This window comes from Caretta caretta, chromosome 2 (genome assembly GCF_965140235.1).
Source record: "Caretta caretta isolate rCarCar2 chromosome 2, rCarCar1.hap1, whole genome shotgun sequence".
Taxonomy (NCBI): Eukaryota; Metazoa; Chordata; order Testudines; family Cheloniidae; genus Caretta; species Caretta caretta.
In genome coordinates this window covers 22770578-22794635 of record NC_134207.1, presented here as the reverse complement: position 1 = coordinate 22794635, position 24058 = coordinate 22770578, and the positions used below count along the sequence as shown (strand labels likewise).

General features: G+C 44.9%; 1 protein-coding gene across 4 annotated transcripts in view; it reads right to left on the bottom strand.

Moving 5' to 3' along the window:
- The window catches only part of ATAD2 (ATPase family AAA domain containing 2), a 95785-nt gene extending 73864 nt beyond the window's left edge, over positions 1-21921 (bottom strand). The window contains exons 1-6 of one of the 4 annotated variants that reach the window (XM_048841591.2): positions 21366-21921; positions 6492-6634; positions 5300-5349; positions 4010-4172; positions 1990-2092; positions 679-766 (exon numbers count right to left, since the gene is read on the bottom strand). In XM_048841591.2, the coding sequence (XP_048697548.2) occupies positions 679-766; positions 1990-2092; positions 4010-4172; positions 5300-5349; positions 6492-6634; positions 21366-21593 (775 nt within the window). In that variant the 5' untranslated portion in view covers positions 21594-21921. Of the gene's footprint in view, positions 1-678; positions 767-1989; positions 2093-4009; positions 4173-5299; positions 5350-6491; positions 6635-9421; positions 9553-21365 lie in introns of those variants that run through there. The other 3 variants (XM_048841589.2, XM_048841590.2, XM_075124951.1) reach the window with 3 other exon arrangements.
- Between the last annotated feature and the right edge of the window lie 2137 nt (positions 21922-24058).

Genomic DNA, 24058 nt, shown 5'->3' with positions numbered 1-24058 from the left:
TCAATGCTATTAGAATATTTTTGAGGTGATAACTGTATTTTCTGTTTTCAGTGTTGGCCTCTGGATATTAAGAGACAAGGTGGGTGAGGTAATATCTTTTATTGAACCAACTTCTGTTGGTGAGAGAGACAAGCTAGAGCTCTTCTTAGCCATGGTATTTCCTGTTATTCCAAGACCAAACCGTAAAGAAAAAGCTCTTGTGGCTAACAAAGTTCAGGACTGGGATTCAGGAGATATAAACTATTCCTAGTTCTGCTGCAGATTATGAGCAACAATGGGCAAGTCACTAACTTCTCTATGGCTCATTTTCCTCCATACATAAAATGGGGATATCTACCTATAGGAGAGAGGCTTATTTTATTAGTCTTCATAAAGTAGTATGTGATAATCTGATGAAAGGCAGTAAAAGGGAAAAACCAAGTACAGTTATCTAGTATCTTATTTAAAAATATCCTCATCTTAAAAGACAAGCTTTATTTGGAACATTATTTCTACTTTGTTCAAGGGACATCTCTTGCCTCTATTAGCTTGTGACATCAAGAAAAGATGGAAGCTTGCAATTGCAAACAACACAGAGAGCCATGCTTTATGAAAAAAATTTCTGTAGTGTAGAACCCTTCAATAGACCATATTAGAAATTTTAAATACAAAACAAAGAAAATTAAGATAAATGGTGACCTGCACTGCCATCTTGATTATCAGTGGTTTCTTCATCAGTTCTTTGCTCTCTCTTTTGCTTTCCTCGAGTGTACATATCAAGATTTTCCTAATTACGGGACAGGGAAAAACAAAAAAACCAAACCAAAACAAACAAAAAACACAAAAAACCACCCAATTATATAACAAATTTGCACATGCTCCAGTCCTTGCAGCATGAACATCATATATACACAGCAAATTTATCAAGGTATTGCACATGCATAAAAGGCTAAATTAAAGTGTGGTTGTACTTAGCAGAAGAACTAAAAGTGGCTTTGGAAGGCCAAGTTTATTGTGTCTCAATATTCACATCAAGCACACGTCATTTCAGTTTATGTCACAAATTAAACCCAATCAGAAAACTATATATCAGAATACCTAATATTGAGCAGAATAAATGTTAAGTAATCTAAGAATTAGAAAAGGCCCATCTATTTAAAGTCAGTTCACTATCTGCTTTGCCTCTGTCTTCTCAGCTAGCACCTTCATTCGCGGACAATAAAATTAGGAAGAAGGATAATCAGCACCCTGAAAACTTCTTCCAGCACCAGTGAAAAGTATGGAGCTGCACACATAAGTTGCAAGTTCCTCAACTGTATGTATCTATCTTTAAGAGACTATTTAAGGTGGTAACATATCAAGATGTAGCTGGCAAAGAGGAACTGAAACCATAGCCATAGCAACACACACACAGGAAGAAGATGGCTTTTTAAAGCTATAAATTTTCCAGTCCAGCACCATTCTCTATGTTTGCTTTAACCAGCAAAATAGGATAGAAACTGACAGCTGAGGGTCAAAGCTACAACCAGTAAACATATTGGTTGCGCTTATGCACTGGAAGCCTGATCAGCTAGCAAATCTTTTAAAGATTTCAGTCAAGTTTATTTTCTTTTAGTAAGAATCAAAGTTTTAAAAGATTGAAACAATTGTTAGTAAATATAAAATATCCATTCAAAAGTGGTAATAAGGCTATTTAGAAGTTAGAACATAAAATACTGGCATATGGCTAACAACATCTTACCATGATAACATTACATTCTCTACCCCTCTCAATATAGCGAATATGGAATGTTAGACACTGTGGCTGAAAAAACAGTCTCTGGTTACTGGAGATATCATGTATTATGACCATCATTATAGAAAGCAAAAATAAAAATGGTATTGGATTACGTTATTCTCTTTGCAACACTTCAATTATATTAAAAATAAAATACAAATAAACAAGTCATTTTGCTGCCTAAAAGACAGCCCCCTTATACATCTAAAGAAACATTATGAGTGCATATTTACTTCCTCGGCATCATTGAACACCCCAAGGTCTTCCAAGTCTATCATTCGACGTCTACGCATCTTCTTCATGTCATCCATTTTTTGTAATACTGCTTCTGCAGTGCTGATATAAAAAGTGACACATATGTAAGGTCAGACAGTATGAAAAAAATGCGTATCAGCATGAAATTTCAATATGATGTGCTTAAAATGACACAGTCAAACAGATGCATAATCAGTTTTTAAAAAATAGTTTTTTTAAAAAAAAGTTTCATGTGCTGCACCTGCCCCAACTGTTTTTGTGGATTTACAATCACATTTAAAAAAAAAAAAAAGTTTCTTTCCTGTCTACTGTGTGAAAAACCCACCTAAATGGGAAAAAACAAACTATAATATAGAGAAATATTTTTCTAATGTCTTACAGTTATAGTAGTTTTTAGTACTAATTATTCACTTAGTGCGATCACAAGTTTCAGTCAGAGCATTATTTTAAATTGACAGTGTCCCTTTAAGAGACAACAGGACAAAATGTTTACTCACCCATAACTGTACTTCTAGACTTAGTATTGTTTTTCCGTAGTTTAAATTTACTGACATGCACCCTATTGCTGTTGAGCTTTGAGAATCTTCAGGAGAGCAATGCCCACTGGGGCTGCACACGTGCCATCCTATAGCACCAAACATTCACAGGCTATAAAAGGAAGAAAACTCCAGGACTAATATAGTCACTAAGCAAACCAATTCTTTCCTCAGCCAAAAGAGAAACTCCATCACTTAACCCCGCACTTGTACATATGTGGCATGAGATCTATTTAGTACATAAGAAACTCCTGACACCAAGGAAGTTGCTGCACCTATCCATTACTGTCTGGATGTATACTTCTTTGACACCTAAGATGGTGACAGAAACACTAGGGTCCCAGAATCAACCAACTCCTTTCTTGGAATGGTTTATTCCTAAATCAGAACAGATGCGAGACAGTATTTGGTGTTTTGGTACCATGCGACTGGCTTCCTCATAACTGGCATTTTATGAGCTCAAGAGGATAGTGGAACCAGTTGTAGATTGCAAAATGGACTGGGGCCCTGGCTTATAAGACAAACCTCGAGCCACCTCACCTTATAAGCAAGGGTCAGAACAGTGGTCCCCAAACTTGTCATGTTGCACCCCCTCCTTACCCTTGTCTGGGCCTCCCCATCGCCCAAGGTTGGGGGTGTGGGAAGAAGGGCATGTGGACAGGGTAAGGGGGCAGAGGCTGAGGCGGGGCAGAGGCCGCAGCCAGGGGCCGTAGGCCGGGGTGAGGCCAGAGCAGAGCTGGGGGAAGAGCGGGGCTGGGTGGCACGCCCTTCTTGTCCCCCACGGAGGTTGGCCCGGGCCTGTTGTGCCCCCCGAAATGTTCCTCTGTGACCTCTAAGGGGTGCGCCCCCACAGTTTGGGGACCACTGGCTAGAGGTAAACAGGCTTTACAACAAGCAACAATCCAGGAACAGGGTCTCCAAGGCAAATTAAACAAAAGATGTATGCATCAGATTCTAAGGACATAAGCCACACCTTTGAACTCAGTCTTGGTAGACCTTTGAAGACTGGATAAGTCATAACTCTTCAGGGGCTAAAACCAGGGTCAAACTGGCCTAGCTGCAAAACAGCAAAGACTATGATAAAATATTAAATTAAAATGTCTAAAAATACTAACCTCAGGCCAAGAAAAGTTATCCCAACAGGGAAGAAAGGCCCTACCATTTACAACTGACTACAGACAGAAAGGAAACAATGTGACTGGGACCATACTGTCCTTGTATAAGCTTGGTTCTCAACATGCGGTGCCATGAGCAGGTGGTTGTGCATTCCAATGGGTACTGCATTATAGAAGGCTCCTGGAACTCAGCAGTATTGTAGAGACAAAGATAAAGAATTCTCATAGTTAATCTATTTTTGGCAAACATTTTTAATAAGTTTAGCCCACATGGTACTCAAGCACGTGCTTGTAAGTAAGCCTTTAAGGACGGTTTTACCATCTTTGAAGGACAGAAAAACACTTACTTCGTTATAAGTTTGTCAAACAAAACAGATTGGTTTGTAGTACTATAACGGCTTCGCCTGATTCTGCAACTGCGACGCACCTCCACATCCCCACTCTCTCCATGGACTTGTTCAGCAGCTTTCACATCAGCTCTGGTTTTCAAAGATCTAGTGACTGGAATTACTATGTTTATAAATATACAATATTGAACATATTATTTTCCCTCAAATATGGAGAAAAAAAAAATCTTACAAATATCCACCAGTGTTGGACTTTTATTTAAATACATGATTATGTGAGTTACTGTTATGACTGCAACTTTCAACTTTAAATTAAAATAAGTGGTAAGTACTTCTACACATTATATTCTATTCTTAGAAATATAATTTGTATCTGAGTGATTTTAAAAGATTTTTAAAAATGTAACCAGCCAAGGTAAGTATGCAGTTTATATTCTAGCTAAGAGCAAACTGTAATAATTATTCCTATCTTGCAAAACAGAACTGTGCCCAATTTTAGTCTACATATTTTACTTTTAAGATGTTTTCCTTCACTGATTTATACAAAGTTGTATCGTACAAATATTTTTAAATACTAGAGGCAAGCTACTCACAAGTAACTAGCTATTTTGGGTGAGTCAATCTTTTGAGTACTCAACTTTACAGATTAAAAGGGATCAGATATACAGAGGGTCAATATTCATGCTTTCAGGAGATTTAATTTGTCTCAAGTTGCATACCCACATACAGACATACTCAGAATCTCAAGTCACTTTTGAAAAACCTGGCAAACATTTATACATGGCATCCTTAACCTCACACTAAAAAGGCATGCTTTAAAAATAGTTACACACAGACACACACAAATAATCACTACTGTAACACACAGTTAAAATTGTGCACAAAACAACCACTTTGATCAAAAACACTTTACAAAACCTAAACTTGATTATAAACACGCAGGTTTTAATTACAGGATTACCAGTTTACTTTAAACAATGAGAAGTTGATTGCAAAACCTATAGGTTTACATATTCTAAGTGCTGTTCTTGGCTTCTATCATCATCATAAGGATGCATATAAAATTCAGACACCCTAGTACTGACCAACCAGTAACTGATGGAACACTGCATACAGTGTATTTTAGTTCTGCTATTAAATGTAGTTGCCTGAAAATGAGCTATTAACACATAATTTATTCAGCACTGCAGGTTGATTTCAAGTGAAACAATTCAAGTTAAACAAAAACACAGGCATTTTAAAACCTACCACTAACTAAAAATTGGAAAGATTTGTATTTTCTTTCTTTACCTGCTTTACAATCTTCATTTTTTTGGTCAGCCTGCAGTTTAGCCAACTGCCTATATAAAGGAAGGGGAAATATAAGAGTTATTGTACTTGCTTAATCTATTTGGGCATCAAGTTCTAGATTTCACTAGTTTAAAACACAGGCTTATGCAGGCAAAAGATCTATTATTTTTATAGTGCCCAAAGATCACAAAAAGGATCGGGGTACTATATGCACATACATAGGTCTGGGAGAGCATTTGTAATTCCAGACTTGGAAAGATATCATTGATTTGCCCCACTGAAGTTTTAAAGTTTGAAAAACCAATTCTGAAGTCAAAAAAGGACTGATATGTGAAGCAAACATATATAACTGTGAAGTTTTTCTTGGCTTGACTATGGTAGGTAAGGCAAAGAGGTAGTATGCCCTCCTTATACAAGCAACAGTGGTTACAGGCAAAAAAATTTAAGTTATTCAATTGTAAGGTTATTTTTGAAGTGAACATTAAAATCCACTTGGCCATGGTACACTCATCTTTTCTATTCCCTTTTTAGTTTTAAGTGTAAAAATTTAACAAAGCATGGTTCAAGCCTTATATTGCCCAATTCCCTGGTCAAATGAAGCATAAACTGACCAGAAAGTAAATGGAAGAACCAGTTAGGCAGGAATGCATAAGCCAAGTCAACTTGCTGCTAGCGAATGGGGAAGTCTATTCTCGGCCACCGACAAGGACACAAAATGTGACTGTACTGAGAAAGCAAAAAACTTCAGCACTGAAAGTATTATCCCCCAGGAAGTTAAACATTTGACTGTTAGAATAAAAAAGTCTGCCAACTTAAAATTAAAGGGACACTATCAGCTTATATACCACTCTTATGTCTGAATAATTTGAAACGATGGTAGGTTAATTTCAGTTAATATTACCATAAGAAGATGATTTGTAAAGAGTATCTTTATTTTCTCTTGCTCTGTTCAGGATAACATTGCGTATAATTAGTTCCACCTTTCCCTGTTTGCAGAGATTCTTAACACAGCAATGGAAGACACATTTCTCCCCCCACAAAAAAAGAAATGCGTTTGTAAAAGAGCAAAAATTAGGAAGACTATTTAGGAGCTGATGGAATATTTGAAGTTACTTTTACTCCTCCTCTGCTTTAAGTGACTAGATTTCAATTTAACAGTGATTATTAAGAGACATGGAAAGAGAGCAGTTACCTTGTAAAGTGTCTTCCATTGACATTCTCATTTAACATTTCCATACTTTTGTCAAAGCTAGAGTCTGAAGAGTGCAGGTTACTTTTTCTCATTGGTCTTAAGGAATGTCCAGTGAAACATTCAGCTTTGCCAGAAGAAAATTCCTAGGAAGATGAAGAAAAAAGAAAAATGTTCTAGTTAAAGCATGTACATTTAGTAAAATGGGAAAATTACTTCTTTCCTGCGATTTTTCATTCTAGGACCTTCCAAGTCAGAGAGTATTCACAGTATTCTACATCGCCATGATCTTTATTCAGAGCCTGGGTTTAAGATTGCTCCTCAGGAAGAGCCCTCTAAAACGATAGTATTTTTCCATTTTGGAAGCTATGAGTATGTCACCGCTACAGCAGCGCAGCTATGGTGCTGCAGCTGTGCCGCGGTAGCACTATGTCGTAAACGCTTTTTAAATTGCCAGAAGGATTTTTCCATCGATGGAAAAATCCATGTCTCAGAGAAGCAATAGCTAGGTAAACAGAAGAATTCTTCCATCGACCTAGCTGCATCTACACGGGGGGTTAGATGAGCAACATAGGTAGGTCAATCTAATTTTTAAATGTAGACCAGGCATCAGAACTATTCAATTCAAACCATTTGCAGCAGAGCCTTGACTTGAAATTTAGGGATTTCCTGGAGGAACACCTTCTCCCTTTTCAAAATACTTAAGGAAGCAACAACCAGGAGAAACCCTAGATATAATGCAATCCTCTGAAGGTCAGACTGTTGGACATGGAGGGTCCCAGAATGAAAATTCACAGGTAAGACAGAATTTTCCCTTCTCTCAGTCCCCTCCATGGCATACAGTCTTCACTATGGGATGCAGAATGCAGTAGGTCATCCCAAGGGAGAATTCAATTTACCCATGCAGTTAAGGTTACTAGAACACCTTGGTTTTGTAAGCGCCTTCTATAAAATGCTGCATCGGCAGGGATGAGGATCTCTCTTGTTAGAGAAGTGTGGATGGAGGTCTCTGTGGTAGCCTTGCAGGCCTCCTCATAAGATGTGTGAGCTCTGCTCACAAAACTGCTGCTTTTTTCAGAATGCATAGTAATGTGAAGTTTTACCTGAGACACTGAATAAATAGGTATATCTAACTTATGCACTTCTACTTTCTGAAGATGTTTGGATTCAGTCAGAAGGGCAATAATACCACTTCATATTATATGACACTGTGGACACCTTGGTGATGGAGGCCTGGTTAGTTCACAGAACTACCATCTTTGACAGAAAATTTGACTGAAGTTTCATTAAGAGCATACCAAGCTCTGAAATCCCAGTTGGACAAGGAGACGGTAAGCAGGCAACTTATTTTCAGTCAGAAAGAGACTTCCCACCAATGTGGTTTTATTAGGACTCACAGGCCACAGATCAAGATTATGACAGGAATATGCATATTGCCAAAGGACTGAGAAGAGTGGTGGTCTTCAGGAATGTGTTGTGTAATGGTGATGAGGGGTTGGTTTCTTATAATGCAATATGCCTGGCTGACTTGCCCATCTAAGAAACGTTGACCTTGAGCCCCAGGGTGAGGCCACCTTATAAAAAAACCAAACATAGAATGTCCTTTGTTTCAGCTGATTGGTGTCCTTGTAATGCCAACATCTAAACCTCAGATGACTCACAAAATAACGTCTGAGATGCTAGGAGGGCTTTCTATCACTTTCTCAGAACAACTACAGCTCCTTCCTCGGAGCTTCCCTGCTGATGGGTTCGTGGATACTACTTAGGATAGGTCCCTGTTGGCACTCTGTTGTGCGTGCATGGGTTTGCTGGGAGTTTGAGAGGCGGTTCCAGTTACACCTAGTTCAGGTCTGAGAACCCAGACCTGAGAGTTAATGAGAAGTTGATTATATTCACTGTGGCCTGTTCCTTCATAATCTCCTCTACCATCTTCACTCTCAGTGATTAAGGGGGAGGGAGGGGAAATAAAGGAGGTGGTCACAGAGTGACTGGCACTTAAGGGCGAGCTAGGGCTAAGTGCATCTGTGCCTTATTAGTACACCCCAGTTTTGTTAACTGATTGGGCCTAGGAGGAGGGCACCTGCATCTTGTAACAGGATGAGTGCCTTCTAGGAAAGGGAAATGAACTCCTTCTCTGAGGAATGAAACAGGAAGAGAAATAAGCATAGCTGGGAGCTCAATAGCAGCTGGAGAGTACTCCTAGATCCAGACAGGACCAGTTCAGGGCTGACTCAGCAAAAGCTGAGCTCTAGAAGAGGGACTCTGTGGAGAAGGGTGCTGCGAAGCCCCTACACCTGAAGAGCATTGTGAAATATCCAAGGAGGCTGGAGTTTATGTCCAGGTGCTTAAGGAAGGCTGACCCAAAACGGAGCAAACTGCTCCCTTAAGGAGAAGCCTGCAGCTGTAAGAGAAGAATCCTGGGAATCCTCCCACCCCTCTACAGGAAAGAGGGCTAAGGAAATAACTGAGGAGGCTGGAGTTCATATTCAGCATTGAACAACATAAGACTACCTCTGAGAAGAACTGTATTTGCCTAGAGAGGGCGAGGCTGTGAAAGACAGTTTGTAACCAGCGACCTGTAGGAAATGCTGCAGAGCAGCTCCATACCCCTTGACTGAGGACTTTTTGCCAACTTCATGAGATTAAATCACCCTCTGATTTTGGGTGTCTGTCTCTCTCTCATGTAGTACCTATTGATTTTTTTCCAAGCTGGACTTAAATGCCTGTAGGTGATTAACAGGCTTTCAAACTGGTCTGTAATCCAGCAAAAGGCTAAATGATCTAGACTGCATTCCCCTGGTTCTAAGTGCTTCTTGCTGAGACAGCTGGCCTGGATTTTCTTTCTTGGTGTAGAACTCTGGGGAATAGAGCATCCACTTCTGGATCGAACAGGGCTGCTTCTCTTAAGGAAGATTGTATACATAAATACATACCATGTTCCTGAAGAGTCATCTGCTGAAAGTGGAGGGGTGCACTTGACAGTTCATAGGACGAGACAGATTATACTCCATATCTACTTCTTGAGCTACATGTCCCGCCTTGCCTTGCCCCACATCATAATGGGATCCAGGTATGTTCCCCATGCACAAGGTCTTCTATCTGGACTCAACATCACGTAGCTGTTAAATAATTAAGAATTAATTCACCAAAGATGCTAGTACTAGACCTCTGATGAAGTTGTTTATATATTGATTTGTTGTAATTACAGGCTAGATGCAAAGCTAGAATTGTGTTGGGAATCCACACAAGGATAACCTGGAGTTGAATCTGAGCCTTTTCTCTCAGCCCTGGTCTACACTAGAAGTTGAGGTTGAATTCAGCAGCGTTAAATCGATTTAACCCTGCCACCGTCCACACAACGAAGCCCCTTTTTTCGACTTAAAGGGCTCTTAAAATCGATTTCCTTACTCCACCCCTGACAAGGGGATTAGCGCTGAAATCGGTCTTGCTGGGTCGAATCTGGGGCACTGTGGACACAATTAGACAGTATTGGCCTCCGGGAGCTATCCCAGAGTGCTCCATTGTGACCACTCTGGACAGCACTCTCAACTCAGATGCACTGGCCAGGTAGACAGAAAAAGGCCCACGAACTTTTGAATTTCAATTTCCTATTTGGCCAGCGTGGCAAGCTGCAGGTGACCATGCAGAACTCATCAGCAGAGGTGACCATGATGGAGTCCCAGAATCGCAAAGAGCTCCAGCATGGACCAAACGGGAGGTACGGGATCTGATCGCTGTATGGGGAGAGGAATCCGTGCTATCAGAACTCCCTTCCAGTTCTCGAAATGCCAAAACCTTTGTCAAAATCTTCCAGGGCAGGAAGGACTGAGGCCATAACAAGGACCCGAAGCAGTGCCACGTGAAACTTAAGGAGCTGAGGTAAGCCTACCAGAAAACCAGAGAGGCGAATGGCCGCTCCGGGTCAAAGCCCCAAACATGCCGCTTCTATAAGCTGCGTGCCCTTTTAGGGGGGGTTCAGCCACCACTACCACAAACATGTTGTTTGACTCCTTCAATGGAGATGGAGGCGACACGGAAGCAGGTTCTGGGGATGAGGAAGAGGATGATGAGGTTGTAGATAGCTCACAGCAAGCAAGCGGAGAAACTGGTTTTCCTGACAGCTAGGAACTGTTTCTCACCCTGGACCTGGAGCCAGTACCCCCCGAACCCACCCAAGGCTGCCTCCCGGACCCGCCAGGCAGAGAAGGGACCTCTGGTGAGTGTACCTTTTAAAATAGTATACATGGTTTAAAAGCAAGCGAGTTTAATGATTAATTTGCCCTGGCATTCGCGGCTCTCCTGGATGTACTCCCAAAGCCTTTGCAAAAGGTTTCTGGGGAGGACAGGCTTATTCCGTCCATTGTGGTAGGACACTTTACCACTCCAGGCCAGTAGCACATACTCGGAAATCATTGTACAACAAAGCATTGCAGTGTATGTTTGCTGGCATTCAAACAACATCTGTTCTTTATCTCTCTGTGTTATCCTCAGGAGAGTGATATCATTCATGGTCGCCTGGTTGAAATAGGGTGCTTTTCTTAAGGGGACATTCAGAGGTGCCCGTTCCTGCTGGGCTGTTTGCCTGTGGCTGAACAGAAAGGTTCCCCGCTGTTAGCCACGGGGAGGGAGGAGGGGCTAGCCATGCGCTGGGGGGAAGCAAAATGCGACCTTGGAACGAAAGCACATGTGCAATGTATGTAATGTTAACAGCAAGGTTTACCGTGAAAGAGTGTACCCATTGTTCTATAAAATGTGTCTTTTTAAATACCGCTGTCCATTTTTTTCCTCCACCAGCTGCATGTGTTTCAAGGATCACAGGATCTTCTCCTTCCCAGAGGCTAGCGAAGATCAGAAGGCGAAAAAAACGCACTCGCGATGAAATGTTCTCTGAGCTCATGCTGTCCTCCCACACTGACAGAGCACAGATGAATGCGTGGAGGCAGACAATGTCAGAATGCAGGAAAGGACAAAATGACCGGGAGGAGAGGTGCTGGGCTGAAGCTGAAAGGTGGCGGCAGGGTGATGAGAGGAGGCAGAATTCAATGCTGAGGCTGCTGGAGGATCAAACTAATATGCTCCAGCATATGGTTGAGCTGCAGAAAAGGCAGCAGGAGCACAGACCGCCGCTACAGCCCGTGTAACCAACCACCCTCCTCCCCAAGTTCCATAGCCTCCTCACCCAGACGCCCAAGAATGCGGTGGAGGGGCCTCCGGCCACCCAGCCACTCCACCCCAGAGGATTGCCCAAGCAACAGAAGGCTGGCATTCAATAAGTTTTAAAGTTTTAAACTTTTAAAGTGCTGTGTGGCCTTGTCCTTCTCTCCTTCACCACCCCTCCTGGGCTACCTTGGTAGTTATCCCCCTATTTCTGTGATGAATGAATAAAGAATGCATGAATGTGAAGCAACAATGACTTTATTGCCTCTGCAAGTGGTGATCGAAGGGAGGAGGGGAGGGTGGTTAGCTTACAGAGAAGTAGATTGAACCAAGGGGCGGTGGGTTTCATCAAGGAGAAACAAACAGAACATTCACACCGTAGCCTGGCCAGTCATGAAACTGGTTTTCAAACCTTCTCTGATGTGCACCGCGCCCTCCTGTGCTCTAACCGCCCTGGCGTCTGGTTGTGCGTAACCAGCGGCCAGGCGATTTGCCTCAACCTCCCACCCCACCATAAACGTCTCCCCCTTGCTCTCACAGATATTGTGGAGTGCACAGCAAGCAGTAACAGTGGGAATATTCGCAAAAAGAAAAGGAGAACTTGTGGCTACAGCTCACGATACCTTATGCTCAAACAAATTTGTTAGTCTCTAAGGTGCCACAAGTACTCCTTTTCTTTTTGTGAATACAGACTAACACGGCTGCTACTCAAACCTGTCATTATGCAAGTCGGAATATTGGTTTCGCTGAGGTCTGAGTCAGTAAACTGCACCAGCGTGCTTTTAAACATCCAAATGCACATTCTACCCTTGCTGAGCCTGTAGTTGAACAGCTCCTGACTACTGTCCAGGCTGCCTGTGTATGGCTTCATGAGCCATGGCATTAAGGGGTAGGCTGGGTTCCCAAGGAGAACTACAGGCATTTCAACATCCCCAACAGTTATTTTCTGGTCTGGGAATAAAGTCCCTTCCTGCAGCTTTTGAAACAGACCAGAGTTCCTGAAGATGCGAGCGTCATGTACCTTTCCCGACTATCCCACGTTGATGTTGGTGAAATGTCCCTTGTGATCCACCAGTGCTTGCAGCACTATTGAAAAGTACCCCTTGCGGTTTATGTTCTTGCCGGCTTGGTGCTCTGGTGCCAAGACAGGGATATGGGTTCCATCTATGGCCCCACCACAGTTAGGGAATCCCATTGCAGCAAAGCCATCCACTATGACCTGCACATTTCCCAGCGTCACTACCCTTGATATCAGCACATTTTTGATTGCATTGGCTACTTGCATCACAGCAGCCCCCACAGCAGATTTGCCGACTCCAAGTTGATTCCCGACTGACCGGTAGCTGTCTGGCGTTGCAAGCTTCCACAGGGCTATTGCCACTCGCTTTTCAACTGTGAAGGCTGCTCTCACCTTGGTATTCTTGCGCCTCAGGGCAGGGGAAACAAGTCACAAAGTTCCATGAAAGTGCCCTTACGCATGCAAAAGTTTCACAGCCACTGAGAATCATCCCAGACCTGCAATACTACCTGCAACACTATGTCTCACCAGTCTGCACTTGTCTCCCTAACCCAGAATCCGCGTTCCACCGCATGAACCTGCCCCGTTAGCACCATGATGCCCACACTGCCAGGGCCCGTGCTTTGAGAGAAGTCTGTGTCCATATCCTCATCACTCTCGTCACCGCGCTGACGTTGCCTACTCGCCCGGTTTCGCTTTGCCAGGTTCTGGTGCTGCATATACTGCTGGATAATGCATGTGGTGTTTAATGTGCTCCTAATTGCCAAAGTGATCCAAGCGGGCTCCATGCTTGCCGCGGTCTTGCATCTGCACAGAAAAAAGGCGCGGAACGATTGCCTGCTGTTGCCCTGACAGAGAGAGGTACGACATGGCTTATAGGGTTGGCATACATGGAATTCAAATCAACAAAGGGGTGGCTTTGCAAGAAACAGAATGGCCCCCTCAAGGGCAGAACTCAAAACTGGGTTTAGCAGGCCGTTGATTTCACGGAGGGAGGGAGGAGAAAATAAATGCAAAACAAATCTGGTCTATTTCATGTTTTGAGCCACTTCTTCTATCTTTATACATCTTGCTGGCAGCAGACTGTGCAGTACTACCACTAGCCATCGTCATCTCTTGGGTGCTTGGCAGAAGACGGTGCAGTATGACTACTGGCCATCGTCTTCTGTTGGCTGCTGATTAAAAGAGACAGTGCACTGCCGGTAGGACTGAATCGCCATGAGACGAAACTTAAAAGGGAAACGACCTGGCTACGCCACTCCCGTTTGCCCAGGCGCCCCTGACCTCATCGAGGTCAGTTAAAAGAGCACCCAGGACTATGGCGACGACGGCTACCAGTCATACTGCACTGGCTGCTGCCAAAAGGCAATAAACTGCTGCTGTGTAGCAATGCAGTACCGCATCTGCCAGCACCCAGGAGAGATACGGTGACTGTTAGCTAAGCGGGCTCCATGCTTGCCGTGGTATGGTGTCTGCACAGGTAACTCAAGAAAAAAGGCGCAAAACGATTGTCTGCCCTTGCTTTCATGAAAGGAGGGAGGGAGGGAAGGAGGGCCTGACGATATGTACCCAGAACCACCTGCGACAATGTTTTAGCCCCATCAGCCACTGGGATTTCTACTCAGAATTCAAATAGGCGGCGCAGACTGCAGGAACTGTGGGATAGCTATCCACAGTGCAACGCTCCGGAAGTCGACGATTGCCTTGGTACTGTGGACACACTCTGCTGACTACATGCACTTAGAGCATTTGTGTAGGGGGACACACAATCGACTGTATAAAAACACTTTCTACAAAACCGACGTCTATAAATTCAACCTAATTTTGTAGTGTAGACATACCCTTAGTCTGATTTGCCAAACGTTAGCACACCCTCCTATCTTCTGTCTCTCTCCTGAAATAAAGATGGTGTTGGCCAATGACTGAGCTGCTAGAATTTTGTGAGGGCTGTAACTGGCCCTTCCACTTGTTCATTCAAAGCCATGCTTCAGAAAGCTTTTAGCAATGGCTGCTGCACCCTGTAATCCAAGCAAGGACAGACACATTTCCCTTTCACTTATGGCATTCCTCAGGGACATGTATTTGGAAGTTTTAAATGCACAGCAAATCAGAAACTGGTGAAACATCAGTCTTGGAAAAGTAGGCTAGGGAAATCTAGTTTAAAGAAGATTTTATGTAGGTTTTTTTTAATGCATGCTCACGGGGGTCCCAGTTGAGCACAGACCTCTACAATTAGATCACTGCAAATAGTCTCAGAGCTGAAACTACTCCAAAGTTTTCTCTCAGTGAAGATCTTATTCGCCTGTCTGGGGAGTTGGCAGAACACTTCAGCTGGTATAACTATGCCCTTTACTAAGAAAGCCACAGCAGGCTTAACCTTAGGTAGAAGTAGGTCTTGATAAGGAATTTCCAGTCCACCTTAATCACATCTTCAAACCAGTTGAGGAAGAATTACAGAGCTTTTCACCTTTGAGGTTTGTGTTTCATTTTCTACACATGTATCTGTAAAGTTAGCCCTCCCCCTTCATGCTTAGCGCTGAGAAACTTGGTTGAAAGTCTGAGGTATCTAGCTCAGCAGTTCTCAAACTGTGGGTTGGGACCCCAAAGTGGGTCACAACCCCATTTTAAAGAGGTTACCAGAGTTGGCTTAGACTTGCTGGGGCCCAGGGCTGAAGCTGAAGCCCCAGTGCTTCAAGACTGGGCGGCAGGTCTCAGATTATAGGCCCCTTGCTGGGGCTGAAGCCTTAGAGCTTTGGCCCCGCACCCAGGGAGGCGGGGCTTGGGCGGGCTCAGGCTTCAGTTCCCCTGAATGGGGTAATATAGTAATTTTTGTTATCAGAAGGGTTCACAGTGCAATGAAGTCTGAGGAACCCCTGATCTAGCTCAAAGCCCCAGCTTTAGAGATTTCTCCTGTTCTTTAGAGCTGTCCTCCCAAACTTCTTAGTAGTGTGGCTCACTGCAACCAAGCTTTCCCCCCCCACTAAAGCAGGGCATTAGATTCAAGATACTAGAGTTTGGATGGTTTTGAGACTCACCAGGCATCACCCGACAAAGGTATCAGTTCTCTCCATAGATCCAGTATAGGAAGAGAAACATGCTGGAGGACTCAAGTTCAGGAGAAGGGACTCTGACCAATTCTCAAAGAATGCTCAAGAGTTGTGAAGATACTGGGCAGGAATTGCATATAGAATTTTCTTATTTTACACAGATCTGTATTCCTCTCATGCTGTCTAAAGTAAAGTGTGATTGTTTTTGGAAAAGCTTGTGTCTGTTGGCTTCAACTTTCATGTCCCCCCAAAGAGGTAAACTAGAAGCCAGAGTATCCACAAGAATGGACATCTGGAAAAGGGTATACTAAAGTGCTGAGGTGATATTGTGGGAGGGGAGATCAGCACTGGTTCTCAGGGTCAAGGGCAGCTGGACCATGGGCTCCCACTCCTAGGGAAGGATTATGAGACAGTCTGTGTGCTGGAAATTTGCCAGAAAGTCTAGAACCAGAGGTGGTGACTTAAGCCTGTGCAGACAAAAGGGAGCCTAAGACGACTTAGGCCCTACATGTGGGTCCAAACAGAGCAGCCTGGCAAGTGTCCAGCAGGGGGAACTTGACCAGGGCTGAGAGAGTCTGCAAGCATGTATCCCACGTGTCACCCTTACAAAAATAGTAGCAACTTCATGACCTTCTGTAGGATCACTTGAAGGGGAGAGGAGGTAGGCCTATCTAACAGGGAAAGGAATCAGGAGCGTGGAGTGAAGTGATTCTGAGTGGGGACTGACTGCACAGAATGGAGTGAACCAGAGCCACTGGAGACAAATGACTCATTAGTAAGGCTGTGTCTTAAATATAAAGGGAAGGGTAAACCCCTTTGAAATCCCTCCTGGCCAGGGGAAAGCTCCTCTCACCTGTAAAGGGTTAAGAAGCTAAAGGTAACCTCGCTGGCACCTGACCAAAATGACCAATGAGGAGACAAGATACTTTCAAAAGCTGGGAGGAGGGAGAGAAACAAAGGGTCTGTGTGTCTGTCTATAGTCTGTCTTGGCCGGGGATAGACCAGGAATGGAGTCTTAGAACTTTTAGTAAGTAATCTAGCTAGGTACGGGTTAGATTATGATTTCTTTAAACGGCTGAGAAAAGAATTGTGCTGAATAGAATATCTTTTTTGTAACTTAAGGGTTTGCCTAGAGGGGTTCTCTATGTTTTGAATCTAATTACCCTGTAAGGTATCTACCATCCTGATTTTACAGGGGGGATTTCTTTATTTCTATTTACTTCTATTTTTATTAAAAGTCTTCTTGTAAGAAAACTGAATGCTTTTTCATTGTTCTCAGATCCAAGGGTTTGGGTCTGTAGTCACCTATGCAAATTGGTGAGGCTTTTTATCCAACATTTCCCAGGAAAGGGGGGGTGCAAGTGTTGGGAGGATTGTTCATTGTTCTTAAGATCTAAGGGTCTGGGTCTGTAGTCACCTAGGCAAATTGGTGAGGCTTTTTACCAAACCTTGTCCAGGAAGTGGGGTGCAAGGTTTTGGGAAGTATTTTGGGGGGGAAAGACGTGTCCAAACAGCTCTTCCCCAGTAACCAGTATTAGTTTGGTGGTGGTAGCGGCCAATCCAAGGACAAAGGGTGGAATATTTTGTACCTTGGGGAAGTTTTGACCTAAGCTGGTAAAGATAAGCTTAGGAGGTTTTTCATGCAGGTCCCCACATCTGTACTCTAGAGTTCAGAGTGGGGGAGGAACCTTGACAGGCTGCGAGTTTGTCACGGGTTCAGTGACTTCTGCAGCAGCCAGTGCACCTGGCTCAGGGGCAGCTCAGACCACCAATGCACCAGCCACGCCAGTCACTGCTGGGGCAGTCTCAGGCCACCGCTCCCTGCCCCAGCAGCAGAGTTAGTGTGTGGGAGGTGGCAGAGGATGGGGCACAGGCTGGGGTGAGGCGGGCTCTGGGCGGAACTTACCTGGGGGACTCCCCAGAAGCATCAACATCCCCTCGCTCAGCTGCTAGGCAGAGGCGTGGCCAGGCAGCTCTCCGCACTGCCTCTGCCCAGAGTGCTGGCTTCACAGCTCCCACTGGCTTTGGTTCCCAGCCAATGGTGCTGCGGGGGTGGTGCCTACAGGCGGAGGCGGCCATGCCTCCACCCAGAAGCTGAGCAAGGGGATGTCGCCACTTCTGGGGAGTCCCCCAGGTAAGCACCGCCCAGAGCCCACCTCACCCCATCCCGTGCCCCAACCCCTGCCCCCTCCCTAACTCTGCTGCTGCTTGGGGCGGGGCGGAGGGGGAAGGTATGGAGCCATGTAGAGACCTACCGGCCCCACCAACCGCCCCTTCCCGCAGGGGTCCTTGGCAGTTGCCCCTCCCTTCCCAAGTTTTAGTCACAGTCATGGACAGGTCACAGGCCATGAATTTTTGTTTACTGCCCATGACCTGTCCATTACTTTTACTAAAAATACCTGTGATTGAAACGTAACCTTACTCATTAGTATCAGAAAGTTTACAGAAGCTAGCACCTTTCATGCAGCTGAGCATTTGTAGGTAAAATAGCTTGCAGAAACAGGAAATGCTTTGCAGCCTTCTCAATAATCTCAGCATGGACATTGCCTACGTAATGGCTGGGAGCAGAAATTTCTTCCTCCTGGTTGTTCTAGTGGACCTTGCCTTCCCCTGAGATTCAGGAGGCCCAGGAGAGGCTTTCCTGCTTGCTCTGCAAACTGAGAGAATACAGATCCCATGTGTGGGAGGGAGGTTGTGGGGAAAAAAAACAAAAACCACCACCACACCTCGAGTTTCATGCCACTGATCATGGCCTGGTCTCAGTGAGCACAGCTTTCATGCAACTTGCTCAACTATCTCAGCATGGATCTTGCTCCCATGGTGAGTTTTGCTGGAGCCCGGTCAACTGTCTCTGGATGGATCTTGGCTGCATGCCATCTGGAAACTGGGTTCCTGGAGCTGCTGTCTATGACTGCCATTTCTAAGGGGAGGAGAGGTTCTGTCTTTCTCACCCACCTCGGAAAGTTTGTGTGTGGGGGGAAATTTTTTAAGTTTAGAGGAGAAAAGCCTTGAAGCCACTGAAGAAACTGACAGTTTGTTAAAAGTCCCGCAAAAGCTCTGCTACAAAGGGAGACCTGACATCTCTTGTGTGCTGCTTGGAGGCAGAGAATTCTGGAGAATTCCTCCTGAGGGACAGGACGAAGCCCAGGCTCGGAGCAAAGATCTGTTCTGCCTCCAGCTGCTATGGAGACAGGGAATGCCCCACTGAAAACTGTTTGCCACAAAGGGGACCAAGAACTTAGTTTTCAAAAGATACTCAACCACAGAGGCCTAACATTTCTCAAACTAAGTTCTGACATGCAAGTCAGAATTTCATTCAGTTGTGATGTTTTGCTAACTGGTAGCGATCATGGAATTTAGTTAGGCACTTCAAATCCCTTTAAACAGCAAACTCCCAAATGTTCTTTCTGGGTTGATCTCATACATACTTTGCTGGGGAAAGTTTAAAATTTAGTTCTGCCTTTAAATTATGCAAATATGAAGCTTTACAACTATTTTGCAATTAACTGAAAAACCCTTTGTTTTGCACTTCAGAAGTGACATGACATTCCCACATGTATATCAGAAAGGCATTTAGTTGTGAAGTAGTTTTGGACATTTGAATTCCATATACTGGCATGTACCAGTGAGACACCTGATGTTCTCTCTGTGAATATGGCAACATTTAAGCGTAAATTCCTCTGGAATACAAGGAACAGATCTGGGTGGAACATTCTGACCTGGTTTAACTTCAAAACCTAGAAAGTCATTTGGTCAGAAACAGCTATATTCTGAATAACCAATAAAGAGCTTAGATATTTTATTTAGGATAAACCACACACACATCATTCCCCACAATAATCCCTTAACTTTTCAATTTGTTACCTGTGAAGTGGTCTCTAAGTAATAAACTCAGAACATACTACTGCAGCAGCTGTAAAACCCCATCACAGGCTGATATAGGAGCGCAGAAGTTGCAACTGAAGTACAGTAACTCCTCGCTTAACGTTGTAGTTATGCTCCTGAAAAATGCACTTTAAGCAAAACGATATTAAGCAAATCCAATTTCCACATAAGAATTAATTTAAATGCGGGGGGGGGGGGGGGGGGATATTAAGGTTCCAGGAAATTCTTTTTAGCCAGACAAAAGATGTGTATATGTGTGTTTGACTCTACCACCTCAACCAAGCTTCACAATCATCATTGCTGTGTACAGTATTAAATTGTTTGTTTAAAACTTTGTGTTTTAAACAAACAATTTAATACTGTACACAGCAATGATGATTGTGAAGCTTGGTTGAGGTGGTAGAGTCAGAGGGTGGGATATTTCCCAGGGAATGCCTTGCAGCTAAATGATGAACTAACACTGGGTTGAGCCCTCAATTGAATTAGCTTAACATCATTTTGCTTAAAGTAGCATTTTTCAGGAACATAACTACCATGTTAAGAGTTACTGTACTCTATGTATACTCTGTCAATTGTTTTTAATAGGTAAACCAGGATGAGCGTGGCCAGCTCTGGGATCTGAGACATAACGAGAACAGGGGTGGAGGGAAAAAAGACATCTAGTGTGTGGCGGATGGGAATATTTTAATATAGTTTGTGTTCAGAGGAAGCAGGATATGCCTGTGCATTTGTCACACAGTTGGAACTGACAAGATTTACCCTTCCTAGTTTCCAGAAGTTCTCTTTTAGATAAGAGGCTCAGGTCTATTCTTAGCAGTTCCCTCCCTAGCAGGGAATCCTTCCCCACTCTCCATATGGACATGAATTAAATTAAGATGGGCTCAGCAACCTGGTACTCTTTAGGCTGCTACAACTTTGTGCTCCAGCAGCTTCAGTCATTGTGTAAAATCAATGAGGGCAGATCCTGTCTTATGCAAAATGTTAACTCTGAAGGCTAATGACAATTAACAACATTTTAAACTTTCATTGCTGACTACATGTTAATCTGCACAATCCACTACAGTAACATCTCACTGCAGTGGCCTCGTCTTCACTGTAAAAGCGGAGTTCTCATCTGGGGTGACTAACTCATGAACTAGCCTTCTGTTAAAAAAAAAAAAGTGGAAACAAGGAGATAAACTAAGCAGGGCCAACCACAGGAGAATAGTGATGACCTCACCAAGTTTACATCGGAGTGAGACGGAAGTGCTTTATCTCCACTGTGGAGCCCATGATGTTACTCAACCGCACGCGCGCACACACAGTTAAAACGCTAAAGACAAGGCCTAAGGCTCTGACCCTCAAACGGTAGGTGCGCAGGAGGCTCTGGAGCCAGCACGTGGGGAATGAACACAGCTTCGCGGATAATCCGGTTACCTAAAGCCAGAGCAGAGCCGACCCCAGCAAAGGGGAGCCAAGCCGGACGTGTCTCACCACAGGCTCCCGCTGTAGAGTGCCCTCAGCCCCTAGACCCCGCCACACTATGGGGATGGGCCCCGTTTTCTGGGCGGAGTTCAGACCACCACCCCCACCCCAGATTTCCCGGGGGAGGGGGTCACCACGGCCGCTCGCCGGCGCCAGGAGAGCTCGGGCCCCTCCGCCCCCCGGACCCCGCCGCCGCAGCCCGTGGGGACAGTCGCCGCCAAGGACCGGGGGGAATCGCACTCTTCAGGCGGGCCTGGGAGAAGGCATCAGCATAGCTGTCCGCCGCAAGGCTGCCCCGGTACTCACGCTGCCCGTGGCCTCCGGCGCTCTCCCGGCTCCTCTGCTGCACTTGCTGCCGGAGGCGGCTGCGGCCGAGCGGGTGCCCATCCTGCGGCTCCGGGGCGCCGGGGAGTTCAGGGATAGGAACTCGGAGCTTGAGTCCATCAGGTCGTAAAGGGACCCCTGACCGCTCGGGGCGGCGGACGGGACGGGGCGGCCGCGCCCGCTACCCGTGTTGCTCCGTAGCATCACCATGGCCGGACCCGTTCCGGCTCAAGCGGGTGGGGGGGCGGCGGCTTCTCTCCGAATTCTGGCGCCACAAACCGCGGGCTGTCGCTTCACCGCCCTGCCGTCGTATCTCTCCGCCTCCGCCCCTCAGCAGAGCCGCGGTGCGACTCCTGAGAGTCAGCAGGTCGCGTGGTACCTGTTGCTGCTGTTACCCTCCATCACTGAGCCTGCGGCCGCACCGACAGAAATCGTTCCGCCCCCCTCGTCCCGTGGGACTCTCTTTCCCCTGGTCGGTTAGTCCCGGACAGGGTGCGGAGAGACACGTACCGGTACTGAGTCCCTTTGGAATTTTTGGCGCGTGCAAAGTTGGGGGGGGGGGGGCGCAAGTGTTTTGCCCGGTTCTGATTGGCTAAGAGAAAGGCGCTCAGCCCGCCTGCTCCGTCGCTTCCCGCGGAAAGGAGATTCAAATGCCAGTCCCTTAAAGAGCCACTGCCCGAGATCTCAGACAGCTGTTCCCCGCGGAGCCAGATCCCCGCCAGGCAGGGGCAGGTGTTGCAGGAGCCTGCCGCAAAAGACAGGGCTCTAATTCAATGGGTCCTTGTCACCCTGTCATACCCTCCCCCCCAGGGGAAGGGCGTTCAGGGGCAGGGCCCTACACACACGCTGCACCCCAGTCAGGCGGGGGGGGGGCATGCACACACGTTGCAGCTGGACAGGGCTCAGGCCAGAGGGAGCTTACTGGCAGCAGCTGCTGTCTCAACTTGCTGATATACTTAAAAAGGCAGCGTACTTAGAGTGGGGTCCACATATGTAAAGGGGCAATGTGCACCTCTCTCTCTCACACACACACGATCATCATCAAGTTTCCGCAGGGAATATTTGCGGCCACTGCCATGCATCTGTTGTGTCTCCTCCCTCCATTTGTGGTGCCTTGTAGAGTGTGAGGCTACATTAACAACCATGTGTTAACCCTTGAGGGCTCAGCCGAATGCTAGTTCATCATTTAGCAGCAAGAAGGGTGGGAAATATCCCACCCTCTGATTCTACCACCTCAACCAAGCTTCACAATCATCATTGCTGTGTACAGTATTAAACTGTTTGTTTAAAAATTATACTGTGTGTATATAATGTCTTTTGTCTGCAAAAAAAATTTCCCTGGAACCTGAAACCCCCTCCCACCATTTACATTAATTCTTATGGGGAAATTGGATTCGCTTAACATCATTTTGCTTAAAGTAGCATTTTTCAAGAACATAACTACAACATTAAGCAAGGAGTTACTGTATTTACTTAGTAGCCTATCTGTACATTCTTATTTTAGAAAATATTGGCCTTTGGCTCTCATGGGCCCAGCTAAGATTGGGACATAACACTAATAGCCAGCACATTCCATCACAAAAAGAGTGCAATAACATTTTCATTCCAAAATAGACTGTTTAAGCAAAACACGTTAATTTTTCATTAAAGTCCTTCCCCTGCTTCCTCTATTTTGCTTCCATCCTCCTGAGCAATAAAGCAAACTAAAGTTTCAAATATGAAGGTTTCATTCTCTCGAAAAGTTTAGCACATTTCAGTTAAAAGTCCATTGTCAGCTACAAAGGTCATATCTAAACACCGCAAATACTGATGTAGTCTCATCCACAAAAAATTGAGAGCCTGCTGTAGTTTTGATGTGACACAACATTTTGCTCAAGTGTCATGGCCTGGAAATAAATTAAGGATTTTTTGTGATGTCTGGCACAAAAAAAAAAAACCAACAAAAAAACCACACCCCCAAACTTTCCACACAGTCCTACCTAATGTTAGCCCTACCCATCACCAAACTATGGGGCAAGACATAATAGCTACTAGAGAAGTGAACAGCAATGAATACAGCTTTAAATAAAAAAAAGTCTTTTACATGATTAAACCTCGTGACTGTGTGGTGCTACCTGTAAGCACCTTATAAAAATAAACTCTTTTGTGTATTTTATGGCCCAGGAGATGAAAGGCCCTTGTGCAGCCATTAGTTTTGCCAGGTTAAGCAAGCTTCTGCCAGTTTTCAAGGCTTAAAACTATCTCAAGAATCTCTTCCTGCTGATTTAACAAAAAGACAGCCAGAAAGAAAGGTACTGTATTTAACTTCAAATATCTGTTTGGCCATGTATAATTCAGATGGAAAACACTTCTCTGGGGAGGTTTTCCATGCACGCTGTGAACAGGCTTCCTTTTCGTCCTCAACATCTTCTTCCCTGTGGCTCAGGGTCAGTCTCTCCCGCACTAACAGCTCCAGATTCCATTCCTCTGCCCTTCTTGATTAGTAGCAGCTCACCCTACCCCCTTGCTAAGGCTCAGCCTCTGTCCTGACCTCTCCCACCCCTCCATTGTAAGCTCAGGATCTCTCCTAGGGTGACCAGATAGCTAGTGTGAAAAATCAGGAGGCGGGGATAGTAAGAGCCTAGATAAGAAAAAGCCCCAAATACAGGGACTGTCCCTATAAAATCGGGACATCT